This window comes from Emydura macquarii, unplaced genomic scaffold, assembly GCF_026122565.2.
Source record: "Emydura macquarii macquarii isolate MOO-44397 ecotype Brisbane River unplaced genomic scaffold, CSIRO-AGI_Emac_v2 contig_374, whole genome shotgun sequence".
Lineage (NCBI taxonomy): Eukaryota > Metazoa > Chordata > Testudines > Chelidae > Emydura > Emydura macquarii.
The window spans coordinates 13492767-13510308 of record NW_027130511.1 but is presented as its reverse complement, the minus strand read 5'-3'; the positions used below and the strand labels follow the sequence as shown (position 1 = coordinate 13510308).

The window sequence follows — 17542 nt, the reverse complement described above, 5'->3', positions numbered from 1 at the left end:
CAATCCTCTGCTGCTAGAATTTGCCCTTAGAACCATTGGCAGCCAGCACAAGCTAGAGCAGATTTCAGACTTTTCTAATTTATTCCAGGGGATCAGAGATCTTGGGTCCGGAGAGTACAAAGTGGCTTAAATTCATTTTTCAACATACCTGAGTTGCCCTCTGTGCTCAGAAGCTGAGGATTAGGCAAATGTTTTTCCAATTGCTTAGAGAAAATAGAAGGCAAATGCATTTAACAGCAGAAATCAGGGTGGATAAAAATCAATGATTTTTCAAAAACGGATTTTTTAATTTAAATTGGATTTTTTGAATTTTTTTTAAATCAATGAAATACTACATTTCTCTCTAGTTTAAAAAATAACAGTTACAATTAAATCTTATCGCAAACATGTTAAACCTACATTTACAGTCTCATAAACATGAATTAATGGCTCTAGTCTGTCCAGCCTAACTACCAGCTCTTGCTTCATGAAAGTTCTGGGCCTTCAGTTTCTGTTTCTCAGCAGACTAAAGTTCACATGTGCAAAGACAGACACAGGCTGGCTGGATAGGATTGTTGTTTTTCTGTGCTTATGTGTTGGTGGAGCTAGGCCAGGAAGGCAGAGGAGTTAGTTAAGACAGACAGAGAGACAAAAAATGAAGGCATAGTAGAAAGGAACAGTGGAGTAGACTGGAAAGAAAAAGGAAAGACATTATTCAGTACACACAGAGCTTCCTATATTCCGCCACACTTTTGCCACAGAAAAACTCTCATGGCTTCTAGGCATAAGAGAGACCTTATCTGGGAATATTTTGAAGAAATTTTTTCCCTGGGTATAAAAGGAAAACGTGTCAAGTGTAAGTAGTGCAAGAAGGAGATGCCGGGCCAAGTTGCAAGAATGAAACGTAATGAAAACTGCATAAGGGAGAAAATGATGTGGATGAAGATGTGGATATGTCTGAAGAACAATGTGGATCAACTGGTTAGTAACTTAAATAATTCACAGACGATGCTGCAAATGTGGCAAAGATGAGAAGATACTTAGAAGAAGAAATGGAAGGATGCATCTTAATAACATATGGCTGCAGTGCCCATTTAGTGCAATTTTTAGCCAAAGACTTAAATAGGTCTTCTCCAGGAATAAAAGAAAATGTTGAAGTCGCAAAATACTTCTGTAACAATCATTTTACTTCAGCTTCACTGAAGAGAGCAGGAGGATCTAAACTAATTCTCCCTCAAGATATTTGGTGGAATTCTGTGGTTGATTGTTTCGAACAATGTATTAAGAACTGGCCTATTCTCATAAAACTTTGTGACGAAAACCATGATAAAATAGATGGAAGTATCTCATCCAAAGTATCTTAACATTGGATTAAAGAGGAATGTAGAGAATATACTCAGTATACTGAAGCCTATATCCATAACCTTAAACAAACTTCAGAGAAATTGTTGCTGCATTGCTGATGCTGTCGAAATTTGGAAGGCACTTCAGGAGACATTGAAGAAAGAAATACCTCACCAGAAAGTTAAACTGCAGGCAATAAAGAAGCGAATGGATCAAGCACTAACTCCACCTCATTTTCTTGCGAACATTCTCGACCCCAGATATAAAGGTAGATGCCTAACTTCTGAAGAAGATGCTGCTGCCATGGCATGGGCATCTCAAAATCACTCCTTATGTTTGTGACGTTATGACACTTATGCTAGTCATAATAAAGTTCAGGGCTGGAGCAGAACCATTTAAACACTACATGTTTAATGATGATGTTTTGAACAAAGTCACTCCCCTGAATTGGTGGAAATCATTAGCTAGGCACCTTGAAACACAGTTCCTTCAGTTGTTAAGCCAGTTTTTCACGGCAGTAGCTTCCTCTGCAGGCACAGAGAGAATATTTTCAATGTTTGGTATTATTCACTTAAAGCTAAGAAATCGACTGGGAGTTGAAAAAGCAGGAAAACTCGTATTTCTTTTTCAGTCTATGAATAAAAATGACAGTGGGGAAGATGAGAGCTAGTTGCAGAAGTTTTAAGGACAGCATACGTTTAATGTTGTGATGACTTGTCTGTTAGTTAATAAAATTTGAAAATTAGAAAAAAAATTTTAAAAAAAAGTGTTGAAGGACAGCCATCAGCCGGCAACTCAGGAGACTGCTGCAATTGCAAATGTGAAACATTTATGTAACATTTAAGATTTAGTTTAATAAAATATAAGTGCTCTTGTGTTTCTGTGTGTGATATAGTTCTTATCATTCCTAATGTGCTGCTGCTTCATCTGGAGCTTGACACAGGTAATGTGTATTATGTACTATTTCCTAACATGATTTTTATTAATTTATCTTAGAAAAATTACACAAAGTATATCCTCCTGTTGTAAAATGCTGTATTGAGTTGTAAATTAACATGTTTTAGTGATCAGATTTGCACCATTGTTTAAAAAATATATGAAGAAGTATCAGTGGGAAACCTGATTTAAATCAGTCATTTTCTCTTGCTGATTTAAATCATATTAACGTTATCAATTATTTAAGTTGCCTTGATTTAAATCAATCCACCCTGGCAGAAATGCAAGTAATTTAAATGAAATGCAAAAGGGGAAACCTTGTTTGCAAACAGATGTTTTAAATGGCCAAAGTATTGTTTAATAAGAATTTAAAGCAGAAATATAGTCCATTTATTTGTAGGGATGTCACATCAAACATGAATTAATCATGGTAATTTAGGTTTTGTTGATTTGTAATTGTAATTCCAGGCTCATAGGATGAGTCATCTTAATTTGGCATTAACATGCTGCTTCCTGCTTAGTGTTTTTTTTCCCTGGTTTGCCCAGTTTGGAAGAGAGCATATGCAAGTCTGTTCACTTTGGAAAGGTGCAGTCCTTTTTGTTTTCCTGCACCTCTTTGATGTAGAGTCTTTTAGCACTTTGTGAATTTTATAATTGCAGAATGTGACTCTTTTGCTACATCTGTTCCTTATTGAATAGAAGAGCTATGTTGCACATATGACAAACATCCAGACTGTTCTAGTACCACCAGTATAAAACTGTTGTTCTTGCATTTCTTTTGTTATGAGGCTTTTTAACCTTTTCTCCTTCAACCATGAGAGGACCGCTGTTATATTTTTATGATTAGAAGGGTGTATATAATGGCTCTTAAATGTGTTAGTTTATCTCAATTGTTCAGCTGTAGGAGATGGTCAGGACAGTTGGCTATCTTTCCTAGCAACTGTCTATTTCATCTATGACACATGCTACATATTCATGATATTTAGGTTATCATTAAGCTAGAAATACTTTGTGGAAAGTTCTGGTATGTTTCAGATAGTTTTGTGATCCTTGAGTTGTTTATAAAACTTTTTGGAAACTTCTGGCTTGATTGCTTGTAAGTATGTAAAGAAAATTAACGTTTTAAAAAAAAAAATCCAACATGCATGGACTGGTGTCCTTTCTTTCTCTGTTGGTGTCACAAACACCTACCCATCCTGTAGTTCCTACATCGTATCCATTATCCTTTCAGTTGCTGAGAAATTCCAGATAAGATTCCCTGAGAAACTTCTGACTTCTCAGTTTAAATAGTTGCTACTGAAACACACTCTCCTTTCTTTTCTGGCTAAGGGAGTGAAAGACTTGGTATTTAATCTGGGTCTCCTGTATAGAAATGCAGAGGACTCTTCACAAAGAAGGTTGTGGAAAATTTTTAGGTTTTTAAACTTTTGGTCTGCAGTGAAGCAAAGCAAGTATATACCTGGAGGCAGAATTTTCCAATATAGACTTTTACACTTGCCTATTGACTATTAGTTGAATACTCTCTAACCAAGACAATGTATCCATACCTTTTCTTTTGTCTAATGTAAAAAAAACTTGATCTACTACTGGAAGTAGAAATAAGTATTTAAAATAAAATACCCATACACAATAAACAAAATTTATTAAACTAATTTTTTCTTGTGCTGTGTGAAAAACGAAAACCCCCACTTTTCTTCAAATGGGATGAAAGGATTCAGTGGCTGCTGTTTCTTTGTTTAAAAATGTCCTTAGCAAAGAAAATCTTGCTTTAGTTATTTAAGAATTTTTATATTTCTTTATATATAATCAGAAAACATTTGAATGAAAAAAGCCACAGCTACAACTTACCCCTGCCACCATGTTATTGCTTTAAAGTTAGGGTTATTGGTGTGTAATATTGGTATTTTGATCTCTAGTAGCTGAAACTAGGTATATAGCTGAGTTGTTTGTTGAGGAAAATAAAAACCCAATAATCTGGTCAGGTTAAGGGGTGTTTAAATTTAATTTGCACTAGGAGATGGATGCCTTTTTTTTTTTTTTTTTTTGCTTAGGATGAAACCAGAACAGCTCATTTTAATAAAGGATACACTTTTCAAGCCTTTCTTTGGTACTGTGTATGTTTGTCCTAACAGAAAAGTCCTTATAAATCGCTGATATCTTTGATTAAGATGGTCTTGGACAGCATTTCATGGAAATGTCTAAATAGTTGATGAGTCCAATTTTGTACTTGGCTAATGATTATAGAGTAGAACACTTTTTCTCATATTTTGGTTGCCAGCTTTTCGGTTCCTCTTCTGTTAAGTATTGCCATTGCAGATCTCCATTCTTTAGAGTGCCTACTAGTCACAGAATCATCTGAAAATCAATATTTGGGACTGGTATACATGCCTTCACACACATCTGAAAGGGGCTGTGGTTCCTGTTGTTAAACTTATGAAATAAACAGCGGGATCTTATTCAGGGGATAAGGCAGTATGCCGTGTTTATTATGAATACAAAAACATATTTGAAAAAGCAGTTGCCTTAAAACACACTCTCAGTCACATACACACACATACACAGAGTTCTGCAGGAGGGATATAATTACCAGTCCCTTGTTGCCCGAGCTGAATCACTGGCCAGGTAATTCAAACCCGAGGGTGGAGCTGGGCCCTGTCGATCACGACACGATGCGCCTTGGGGTTTTGCAGAACGAGCCCAAAGTCCAAGTTTCTTCTTAGTTTTATATTTATCCATCCCCATTCGGGTTTATGGATTTTGTCATGTCAGATAGTTTCCTTGTTAGATGTAATCATCGATTAATTTGAAATTGCAAGTGTGACAGCCTTCTCATTATTCTTTCATTTCTGTTTTACACTTTATCTTGTTTCTGTCTTTGCGTGTTAACTCCCCTGTTTCTCCGGGGTTGTCTTGATCTTCGGCCATCTGGGTTGAAAAAGTTCTTTAAACAAAAGCATCTTCTCTCCCTCCTGCCCTTGAAGGCTGAGAACCACTATCTCAGCAATTGTTTTTTGCTGTCTTATCTCAACAGACTCAAAACTCACTAAAAATTATTACATTTTTATTTCATTACATTAGCACATTATCTTATACTTACTTACTAACTGTAGGCGATTCGAGTTCCGTGGGAGGCCACGGTGGCTTCCTACAAGGGGAATAGCTCGCTCTTGGCGAGAGATCAGTCTTGTTAATTCGCCCTCAGGCCGGGCGAGTGAGCAAGAGTCTATTGCTCCAACCCCTAGCAGGGTGAGCAGGCGGATCGCTCAGGCCCTCAGACAGGGCGAGCGAGCAGAAGTCTATTGCTCTAACCCCTAGCAGGGTGAGCAGGCGGATCGCTCAGGCCCTCAGACAGGGCGAGCGAGCAGGAGTCTATTGCTCTAACCCCTAGCAGGGTGAGCAGGCGGATCGCTCAGGCCCTCAGGCAGGGCGCGAACCAGGAGTCTAGTGCTCCAACCCCTAGGCAGGGTGAGCAGAGGCAGATCGCTCAGGCCTCAGGCAAGGCGAGCGAGCAGGAGTCTATTGCTCTAACCCCTAGGCAGGGTGAGCCGAGGCAGATCGCTCAGGCCTCAGGCAAGACGAGCGAGCAGGAGTCTATTGCTCTAACCCCTAGCAGGGTGAGCAGGCGGATCACTCAGGCCCTCAGGCAGGGCGCGAACCAGGAGTCTAGTGCTCCAACCCCTAGGCAGGGTGAGCAGAGGCAGATCGCTCAGGCCTCAGGCAAGGCGTCTATTGCTCTAACCCCTAGGCAGGGTGAGCAGAGGCAGATCGCTCATCAGGCAAGGCGAGCGAGCAGGAGTCAGGCAGGGTGAGCAGAGGCAGCTCAGGCCTCAGGCAAGGCGAGCGAGCAGGAGTCTATTGCTCTAACCCCTAGGCAGGGTGAGCAGAGGCAGATCGCTCAGGCCTCAGGCAAGGCGAGCGAGCAGGAGTCTATTGCTCTAACCCCTAGGCAGGGTGAGCAGAGGAGGCAACAGCTTCAGGCGGGGTCAGGAGAGCAATTCTCCTGGGGTGGCTAGGGAACGGGGGAAGGGGAGGGGGACGCAGGCCCACCCGTCTCCACTGCGTCCCAGCCCAGGGCCCTAGCAGTGGCAGAAGCGGCTGCCACTGTGCCGGCGGGGCTCCCGCCGCAACACTCCGGCAATACGGCGGATTCAGCCACAGGCCATGGCTGTCCCTGGGCTACTTCCTCCCCCCTGACCCTAGTACCTGCTGCGTCCGTGTCCCAAAGGTAGTCCACCTGGGGTAGCGTTGTTAGTCCTTCCTCGTCGACCGGGGGTAAGGCAGGAAACTCCTCTTCAGGGGGCAGCTCCTCCAGGTCGTTGTAGGAGGGGAGCGGGTCGGCCTCGGGCAGCTCCTCCAAGTCCTGCCCTGCTGCAGGGAGGGGCTCGGCGGCTGGCAGTTCCTCCAAATCTGGCCCGGCCTCCGGGGGTGTCCGCCACTCGGGCTGCTCTGGGGTCTCGGTCCAGTCTGGTGGTCCCAGAGCACGGCCCCGGGCTCGGGGTCGGGGTAACTCGGCCCAGTTGTCCTGGCCGGGTTGCCTTGTCCATCTCCTCGAGGGCCCTATCCAATCCCCAGTCCCAGGTGGGGCCGGGGTTCGTCGGCGGCGGCTAGGCTCCGGCCTAGGCCTCTGTTGGCGGGGCAGCACGTTTGCCTCTGCTGGCAGTCTGGGCCCTACTGAGCTCAGGGGCCAGGCTTTTGTATTTCCCCTTCCTGTTGGGGCTCCGCCCCGGGGCTGCCAATTGGCCTGGCCGGGTGGCCCTATCATGGCCCGGGTCCCCTGTTGCCGGGCAGACTCTGGGGCAGGGTGTGAATTGGGCCAATCAGAGCTCTCGGGCCCTTCCCCAGGGTCTGGCTCCGTGGGAGGCCACGGTGGCTTCCTACACTAACATAATAAAATCCTTATACCTACACCAATTCTATTAATACCAATTTTACCAAAAAAAAAAAAAAATCTTATTTACTCTTTCATTGCCCCATGATTCATACATCAACCACATTCCTGATACGCATGTACCTTCACTTGTAAATAAATAAAGACATTAGTTCAGAACATTCCGTCGTAGATGTTCACAAGCAGGGCCCCAATGTGTCAAAAATGTGAAATCACAAACTGTTTAGGCAGGATGTTCCTGCTCACACCTATTATCGGGCCTGGGGTGGCATGAACAAACATTGTGTCCGGAACATCCTTATCTATAATGCCTATGCCTAGTTTTGTTCTTTTTCTCAGTGTAAGGATTTAACTCTTAAGCTCCAAATACGTATCCATGGTCCAGGCCTGTTTTGGTTCAGGCCTATATTACAGTATCACAGCGCTGAGGCCTACTGGGGCCTACACTGTTGTTCTATGTTCCTTTTTTATTACTGCAGGGAGCAGGCCTCTGAACCATCACTTCTCTTTAAGCACTCAGTACTACTTAACATTTCTAATTTAGGAAGAAGTAAAATTATATGAATTTTTCTTGTTTAGTGTAAGTTGATCATTGCTCTTTTTGTTTGCTTGAATGCAACAGCTCTACATAGGAAATTTGGATTCAAGTGATCTCAGCTATCGTATTCTGAGAAAGTGTCCAAGCGAAAACAGTACTCCAAATGCTGAAAGTTCCTCAGAAGTTTTTTTGCCAAGGGATTCTGCAGTCATTGTACTGGTTTTGTGGATTAAGCAGGAGCATTGGCTGGAGCTGCCATTAACAGAGAGGGCTTGAGTGCTGAGCTTACTAGGATTGTTTCTGTTTCTTTCATTCCTGTTGTTTCAGAGACTCTAAATCTCTCAGAATGCAGGGCTGCCTCAGAGTGAAACAGTCCACAAAATCCAAAGATTCTGGCCTTGGATTGAAGGCTGTGTTTAAGTAGTCATGCAGAAGTCCCTTCTCCTGCTCTCCTTCCTTTTCTTCCCTCTTGCCCCTCGACTCTCCTACCCTGAACCCTATGCATTCAAATCTGGAGTTGAGAGTGATTGAGAGAATTCTAAATGTCTTTATCTCTGGCATTCAAAAAGAGAAGGGAAAAATTTGGGCACTCTTGTTGAGTCCAGCATGAAGAGCCAATGATCAGAGTTTAGTGTACGGACAGTAGCATCCATTGGATTTAAAAAGGTCTTGGAGTCAGAGGGATGTGGAATCCTGATTTTTCTGAATTCTGGGCTCCTCAGATGTGATTCTTGACAGTCTGTTTGCTCTCTTGCCTTTGGAGTCCTTTGGATCAGATTGCTGTGTCAGTTCTAAAGGAGAATTTGGGGTGACGGTAAATTGTGCTCCATTCTCTTCAGAGCAGTAAGATTATCATTTTCTATCTATCTACAATGCGATCAATTCATGATATCTCAGGCCTGTCACCTCCTTTCCTGGGACAACGTGTGACTTGACTTCAGAAACTTGAATCCAAAAGGTTGCAGGAATTACTTTGGAAATTAGACCTATCCATAGAGCCTATGGTGTAATTTCAAGATCGGGTAGATGTACATGCACTAGCTTTTAATTGAGCTAACGCTACAAATAGCAATGATGTAGGCTGGCCACTCCAGTACTTATGTAGGTTTCAGACTGGATTGAATTCAGGCAGATAGCCCATGCTGCTGCTTACACTACCATGGCTACAGTGGAATTTTTTAGCATGCTAGCTCAGTCAAAGTTAGCCCACGTAGTCTATCTGAATTGGAAGTTACACCTCTAGCTGCAGTGTAAATATACCATTAGTTGTGCCTGGAATGGGACTAGAGGATCATTGTGGAGTTGTTGGATCTTTGAATTTCTCTGTACTGGAATTAGCCCCGTTTTCAGCCACTTGTATAGCTGCACTGATATAGACCCTTACTATAGACAGAGCCACAGTTTGCAGTGATGGAGCTTACCCCTGCTTGAAACTGAGGTAAACTTTGTAAGTGAAAACTGCTGTTTTCCTCTACAGTGCTAGGGGTTTGCGCCATTGCAGCTACATTTACGCCTGAAATGGAGATGAATTGCAGACAAGACCTTTAGATTCTGCCCATAAATTCTAATATTGACTTCAGAAGTAAGATGTTGAAGATGGTTTGTTTTTCTTCACCTGGTTCTTGATCCAGGTACTATTAATCAGCTGGAGATGCTCAGGGTAGTCCCCTAGGACTTGACACTAGTACCACAGCATCTTACAGTTATAGGCTAAATACACCATATTTCATGTGGCAGCAGCCAGCCTGTTCTACAAGTATTCTTGCTAAGAAGTCATAGTCAAAGTGGCCTAGATAAACTTCTACAGTTTATTACCTAATATTTGGGAAGAATTACATTCTGATACATAAGTCAAGAAAATCTTCTGTTAAAGACTTACAAATCTGTTAGCTATCGTGTTCTTTATAAAATTTGGTCTTTTGAACTTCAGGCCACATACAGATAGGTTGGTGCTCATAAGTAAAGTGAAATTAGGATGTAATAGTAATGTGTTCCTTTAGAAGAATGTATTTGATAAATGGGGAAAAGTGGCTTTTGCTTGTCTCTGAGGGTTAGAGACCCTATCCTGGTAAAGAAAATGGAGAAGTGGTGTTGTGACGGACCATACACTGGGAATGTATTCTGGAAGAGATGCAAAGTTTGAAACAAAAGAATCTGCACAACCTAACTTTTTAACTTCAACTATACAGTGGATTGCTTGGAAATGAAAGAGAAGATAGTTCAAAAAATACATGATGAATGTCTGGCCTGATTATATATTGACACTTTCCAAGCCACCATAACTGCATCTGTGGGAATGATAAGCTAATTTGGAGATACCGAGCTAAAGGATCATTACAGGCAATGTCTTACTTGTCCACAGAAGTTAAAATTATGGTTAAATACAAAAATAACTTAATAGTGATTCCAGGATCATTGCAGATGTTGGATTTTGAGTGGCCCTATTAGTTTAACCTTAAATTCTTGCAGATTCATAAATCGATTTGACACATATAACATATAACAATTGTCCGAAGGCATGATAAGTTTGAGAGAAAGTTCTGTTTGTCTGCCAATGAATTGCAGATGACAGTATTTATAAACCAAGCTCTCAGAGGACGATATTCATGTATTCTGACTCCTCTCACTCGACAAAGTCAATGTAAAGCTACTGTAGTGATGTTGAAGTTAAAACTCTAGTAAACAGAAGGGTAAATCTCTTTTTTGGGCATATGTTTCAGAAAATGTTTACATTCAAATAATTTGAATATAAAATCTTTTTATTCAATAATTGTTTGATTCACTTAAATTTCCCTTTCTTCAATCATGATTGAAACATAATAGAATTCTTATTAAATGTTTCTATAAATTGTGGCTGAAGATTTTTGCCCAGTTTGAGAATAAATATATGGACCCTGTTGGGACTTAAGATGGGAAACTGAGTCCACCCAATTTAGGCTTAATGAATTTATGCCTTTATTTATACAATTTCAGACAATTATTGTCACTTATACTGTCTGAACATATATTTATGCCAGAAAATAAACAGATAACACCAAATTGGTATGGGGCCTAATTTACCAAATTCTGGGGCACCTGGAAGTTTTCTGATACTCCATCATGGTCGTCACCTCCTCTGATCCCTCTCGGTCTGGTTCTTCAGTCCCGTTTCTTATGTTTCTGGTCATTTTCTCCAATATGGGTCTTGTTTACTTTAGTCTTTTTATACATTTCCTCATTACATGTTGCTTAACCTTTCTCCAATCAACTTACATTAAGCATTTGTTTTATGTAATAATATGTATAAGGTTCAATTTACACAACTTTTGCTGTTTAATTTTTGTCGTCATGTTTAGGTGTCACTCTGCCCCCAAATTTTCCCAGGAAAACGGGGCTTCTTGTCATTACAGGTTTGTGTATTTTTCCTCCAGCACAACATGATCCCTTTGTCCTGTCAATAATAACATCATTTTAAGCAAATCTATATGACAGAAGAATTGGCAAAACCACACTCATGACAGCAAGGCTTTGGCCCAAGTGTTACCTTATCTAAATTCATTCACTATTCATAATTATAAATGATTAAAATAAAACACTTAATCTTACCATTTAGCAATTTCATCTTTATATTTCAATATTATAAGTCAGTATATGTATGTCATTGTACTCTACCCCTGAATCTACATAGTGGTAGGGATCCTTTAATATCATCTGTTCTTTGTCTTCTGCAAACATGTTTTTCAGGGGGCTTTTGTCACTCAAAGTCCAAAGCCTTATGTTTGTGAATACTTACAGCTCTGTTCCTCTGTCCTCCCCTCCTGTTAAAAATAGAACTGCTCCTCTCTACTCCTTCAACCTCCCCACTTCCCCCACTTTAATATCTGTGTGTGTGTGATGGAGAGAGAGACATGGAGAGAAGAATTGATGGAGCTGGACCCCCTGAGCCTAGAGAGGAGGGGTGGAGAACCTCAGGGACTGCTTGGGGCAGAGGTGCACTGATGAGCAAGAGGAAGATGCAAAGCTGGGAGGTGCATAGATTGATAGGCTGGTGGACAGGTAGATATGATGCTGGGGATATCACAGAATTCATTAAAATTTTGGGATTTGAAGAGAAGTTGGAAGATTCACATCGTCAGGGAGCCACGGAGAACTCCTGCAGCAGGGGGCAAAATTGCCTTACCCTGGGACAGTGATTTTCAGCTTGCGGCCTATGGGATGCTTGCAGCCCAATCAGCACATAGCTGCAGCCTATTTGACATCCTCAGGGCCCTACAAGTAGTATTGGATGCAATCCACATAACATATGCGGCCCACAATGGTAAATAGGTTGAGAACCACTGCTGTACAAATTTGGGAGAGTTGGCAACACTGTATTTGACTCTCATGCATTGGGGGTGGCCAGATGGAGTTAGAAATAGACCAAAAGTACAAGACAATTTTTTTCATTTAAAAAAAAAATAGTCTCATTTTTGGGCGAGTCCTGATTATTTTGGGATCTGACTCATGATTTTAGAACCTTTTTCGATTGGCAAAACAGAGGACTTTTCCTGCAATAGGGAGCTTGAAGCTTGAAGTTACCAAGGATTGTTGTGGTGCTGGGCAAAAAACTAGGAGCAGGAAAGTTTTCTTGTGTATTGAATGCCCCTTTGTCCCCACCTCCCACCCCAGATACACCCATGGATGGCACCCAGGCACCATGGAGTAGATGAGGAAACAGTTTAATGTGCTTGATAAATGCAGAGGGGGAGGGCAGGGACAAGTTGGAATGGACAGGGACAGGCTTTTAAAAGCAGAGGGTGAGGGGACGGACAGGAGGCACATGCATGTGGATAGGAGTGGGGCAGGGAAAGGGAGGGGTGCATGTGGATAGGAGCTTAGAAAGTGGAGGGGCTAGGACAGGAGCCTCGCTAGGAAATAGGAACAGAGCGGGGTAGGGACAGTCTGTGATGGGACAGTGCAGAAATGTCTCTAACTCCTAGAAAATATTCCCCTCCAAAACTTTGAATTGAATCCAGGGTCTTGGAGTCTCAGTTGGAGGTGTGCATGTGTGTGTGGACATGGGTGCGCACTATGGCTCTAAAGGTTCCAGTTCTGCTAATGAGCTATCTGGCAGTCATAATCGTTTCACATGTAATTCCTGTGAGGTTTTTTTAATTGGCCTTTAAAAGAATACCTAAAGAGAATATTATAGTTGCAAGTTAAGCACTCAAAAGCAAGGAAATTTCAGTGTTAAGGTTCACACTGCTGGGTCTGCAGCTTTTAATCTTATTGGCAGTGGGTCAGCCTTCATGTGAGTACAGCATGGTCTTTCTCCTGCAGGAGCTTCAGGGTCAGGAACTACCCACACTGCCATGTCCTCTCAAAGCCAAACATCGTAAGTCCCTTGTGCCTGAACTATCAGTGAAGCACATACTGAAAGGGATCTCTGAGGAAAGGAGTTGATTTGGGTGAGCACTGACCTGGGAAAAGCACACTTTTTATTCCTAAGACTTAGCTTTTTGTTCTCTTGCCCTATCCCACTGCCAACAGGTCTCGAGCGGATGTGCACAGAATATGGCACTCGTGTGCAGGCACAGCTTTGTCTCAGTTGCCTCACCTGTCCCATTCAGACTGTTCCAATGATAACTTGCACCAGCACTGCTTCATCTCTTCTTCTTGCTTCCTCAGGAAAACACTAGGAGAAAAACTTAACTCACCCATCCACCTCACTGTAGTATGTGAGTGCTTCTCCATCATTAATGAATTTTATTTTCACATGAATGTGGTAGGGATGGTATTATTCTTGTGTCCATTGGTCTATTCCAGCCTCCTTAGAAGGAGCAGCCCTCCAGTAGGCAAAGGAGGTCAACTATAATTTCATTTCTGTTGTTGAAATAAACTTGCAAATATTCAGTTTTGGGGGAAGCCATCGCTTTTAATATCGTGTCATGTGCAACCCAATTTAGAAGGTTGAAGTTTCTATTAAAGTCTGGGTTTTTTCCATTTATTGGAGAGGTTGCTGCAATGTTTTATCCTGTGCAACTTCATTTGCTTTGATTGGAAACAGATACATTTTTAATTACTTTCACGCCAAGGAAAATATCCTCCTGCAAACATGAGGTTGAAGAAACTGAAATTTCAGAAGAAATAACTTCTAAAAAATGCTGTCTTCATATATCCTAATTGGTCGTTGTATCTAGCAGGTGGCAATTTTTGTGGAGTTTTTTCCTAATATAGAATCTTGGATTATATGCTGTGCTCTAAATATTAATTCAGGAGATATTCTTGTGGACGTATCAGTAAAATTATAATTATGGTCAGCAGTTTGAATAATGTTTTTTGAAAAGTTGCTTAGCAAATTCAAAAATAAGCTTTTGTAGTTTTTAGATGGTCTTCCATCTCATTACTCTTGCATTATTTTGTAAGTGTTGACTGAGGATTGCATTTTTATGTTGACGCATACTTGACTCTGATCTTCAAGTTCAATTTGACATTTTTCTCTGTATATAACTTCAAATAAAATGTTAAATTTTATTTCTAATTGCTACTTTAATTTCCACATGTAGGTGCTGATCTCGCAAGTGAAATATAGAATATAATTGGACATGTAGCAGCAAAAAGTCCAGTAGTACTAAATTTTTGACAGAGAATGTTTGACATCAAGATTATTTTCATCAGTTTTTAGTAACTCAAACATGAATTTTGTTTTGGAAAGCCACTGCACAGGCTAATAGTAAAAGAATTTGGATATGAAATTCAGCTGTTTTCTCTTTAGTTTTCACTCAGCGCAAACCTTTTTTTAGCCAAAATCACAGGCCTAATGGCAAAACTTTATTGATCAGCACCAATGGGTACTAGTTGTCAAGCTGATGCTAACTTATACTTTTATTTTACATTTGTTGTGGAATGTTTTGTGTGTGTGTGTGTGTGTGTGTGAGAGTGTGTAAAGAATTGTAGTGTGCAGAATGCAGTATCCTTAATGTAAAATGTACAGAAAAGTCATTTTGAGTTCTAGCAAGTTGGTTGTCAAAGGATGCAGAAATATTCTTACCTTTTTTGTTGTCAATGTGAATCTTTATTACATGTATTTTTGTGTATACATAATCATAATGGACTTCTGTAGATGTATGGTGAAAGATGGCACCATGAAAATTTCACTGTGAATGGTGTTTCATGGTAACATATAAATTACTTTAAATACAGATGAAAAAGCATCATTGCAACTCAAGACAAATAGTATATTTATTAGATTCCTGAGGCTGCATATTTGTTGTTCTTGTATGATTTTTGTTTTGATCATCCTATTTGCTTTCTGGTGCAGAAATGACCTAACATAATTGAAATGATTGAATGTTTTTTACTTAAAGCAGACTATTTTAAATATCTTTTTACTTCAGTTTTGCCATTAAGGAAAATTAACATACTGTGATCTTAATTGAAAGATTGTATTGTGAATGTTTTATTACATTGCTTAATAACAATATATTTTGGAGTAACTATGGTATGTTTTGTTGTAGCAAAAAAAGAAAACTAAGACATTCAATCCTCCAACCCGTAGAAACTGGGAAAGTAATTACTTTGGGATGCCCCTACAGGATCTGGTTACACCTGAGAAGCCTATACCACAGTTTGTTGAAAAATGTGTGGAATTTATAGAAGATACAGGTAGGTTAGAAGTATAGTTGAAAGAAAGATTTTACCCTTTAGTGAGGCATGTATGTCTTTTTTTTTTTAGTTGTTAAATTGATTTTATAATTCTACTTTGACACACAAGTACATATTCATACAACTTTAAGGTTTTGTTTACTGTAAGATAAAAACATATTTGAGGAATATCGAGTATTTTTAGATCACATGTTTAAAATGATGATTGGTTTTATGTGTATTTACACGCATAAAAGATAGTTTTTAAATATAGCCACTGCATGTCTTTAAATCTAAACAGCTATGTTCATTTTTAATGTCAGTAAGAATATTTAGAACTTTAACACAGTGGCAACATGATTGTCACTAATGTATTTTGCATAAATCATATATTAAAAAAAACCCTCAGTCCACATTTTCCAAGTGGTGCAAATAATTTCTTGATTTAATGTGAGTGCAGTTTGTTCAATAAAATCCTTTCTACCAAACTTAAATTTTCTTTTAAAATTGACAAAATAATGCTCTGTCTTGGTGGTTCTCTTATGATACTTAACATTTTGCATGTAGAAATGACTGTTTATGCAGTACATGGAAAGAAAAATTTGTGTAGTTCCAGTTTAACAATTCTGAGGAGACTCTAATAGTGAAAAATATTTGAAAACAGTATATGCATGCACACTCTCTTATACAGTGAAATACACATACTTAATCTGTTTTGTAATTTTTTGAGGCCAGTGGAAGTATCATACTAAGATGTTAGTAGTTCATGTTGGCCGATATTGTCATACATAGTATTCCTATGTTCAGAAATGGTTGTTGGGTGACAAAGTATATCTATTGCTAGTAAAAAATAAAACTGGAGATTTTTATCAGTAGTAATACAAATGTTGTTTAGTTTGTGCTATTGTAATATTTCCAAGAGAGCTACTACAGGTATATGACTCATAGTCATCTCCATGGAGAAGTTCCAACTGTTGTACATTGCATTGATATGTCCATATATTAGATGAACTGATCAGGCATTGACCTTTTGTGGGATCAGAGATTTAAGACACCCAATTGGCTGTCTCTAACATTTTTCTTTTGTTGCTTCCTTGCCTGAAGGCAAGAGCTGGCTTTTAACACCCTCTCCCTGAAAAAAGAGAGAGAAGGCGCTGTATACTACTACTGTATACAGTAGTCCACGCTGGTAAGCTATTATCAAGTATATGACAGATGAGTATGTTTATGGGTGGTGAATCCATTGCCTAAATAAAAAATGTTTCCTTAAAAGTGGGAATACTTTAATTTAGAACATTTTAACTTTTATCAACTGATATATTGGAAGAATAAATTAATTTTTAGAAAGTCTACAGATATATACACAGTATTGTTTTGTGAATAAACACTTGTATGTACATAGGTGTTTTAGCTGTCCAATGATAAATTGGACAAGTTGCGTCCTTTTTTCTTCATCATTGGGGGAGATCTGTATTGCTGAGAACAAATTTGTGTTATCAAGCCGCTCTATGGTACTTTTCTGGAATTCGGTGCTGTTCCCATGTTGAGCAGAGTTATATCTTCTAGCCTTTCCTCTAATCAGAAACCTGTCATTAGGACTCAAGTTATATGCAAGCAATTCCATTTGTTTCCGAGGATCAGTGATTTTGAGTTCACTCCTTGCTGTTTGCTGTCTCCACAAAGTCAGGAGATGTAGGCCTAGTATTAGATTTAAATGGCTCAGCTTTTTTCATCACTTGCAAATATTTGGTTGAGTACTAAAACTATCAATTCTGGCAAGTAGTCATTGAACCAGATAATCTTGCTGTCAGTTGGCTTTATCTAGGGGAAATATAGAGTGGGTCTTGGCTCTCCACAGAACCAAAAGCTGCCAAAAGTCTGAACCAGACTAGGACCACTCTTTTGGCTATGCACCCGACATATTTTCTGTTAATCATTCTGAATCCCTCATGTATGTCATCTTTCCCTCTTCCACTCATCCCCTAAGGGTCTTGACATAAGTAAATACAGGTGAAGAGATTCAGTTCCTCGTGACTTTCAAATTACGTTGCAGGGCATGATACACTGTATGATGATACCAGGACCATTGAGACCCGTGGTCTCGTTTCATCTGTTCCACCTTCCTAGCATATATTAGGAACCAGTTCATCAAGAAAAAAAAAAAAAACCCTAAAGATGTGGTTTGTGTGAAGTAAACGTCCTTTTGAGCCTCTGACATTCTTACTACGACTCTTAATAAAATCTTTTCTGGTGGC

At 39.9% G+C, this 17542-nt stretch overlaps 1 protein-coding gene across 1 annotated transcript in view; it reads left to right on the top strand.

Moving 5' to 3' along the window:
- ARHGAP5 (Rho GTPase activating protein 5) overlaps nucleotides 1-17542 on the top strand; it is a 76312-nt gene that overhangs the window by 14659 nt on the left and 44111 nt on the right. Inside the window, exon 3 of the mRNA XM_067534311.1 lies at nucleotides 15161-15308. Within this exon, the coding sequence (XP_067390412.1) occupies nucleotides 15161-15308 (148 nt within the window). The remainder of the gene's footprint in view (nucleotides 1-15160; nucleotides 15309-17542) is intronic.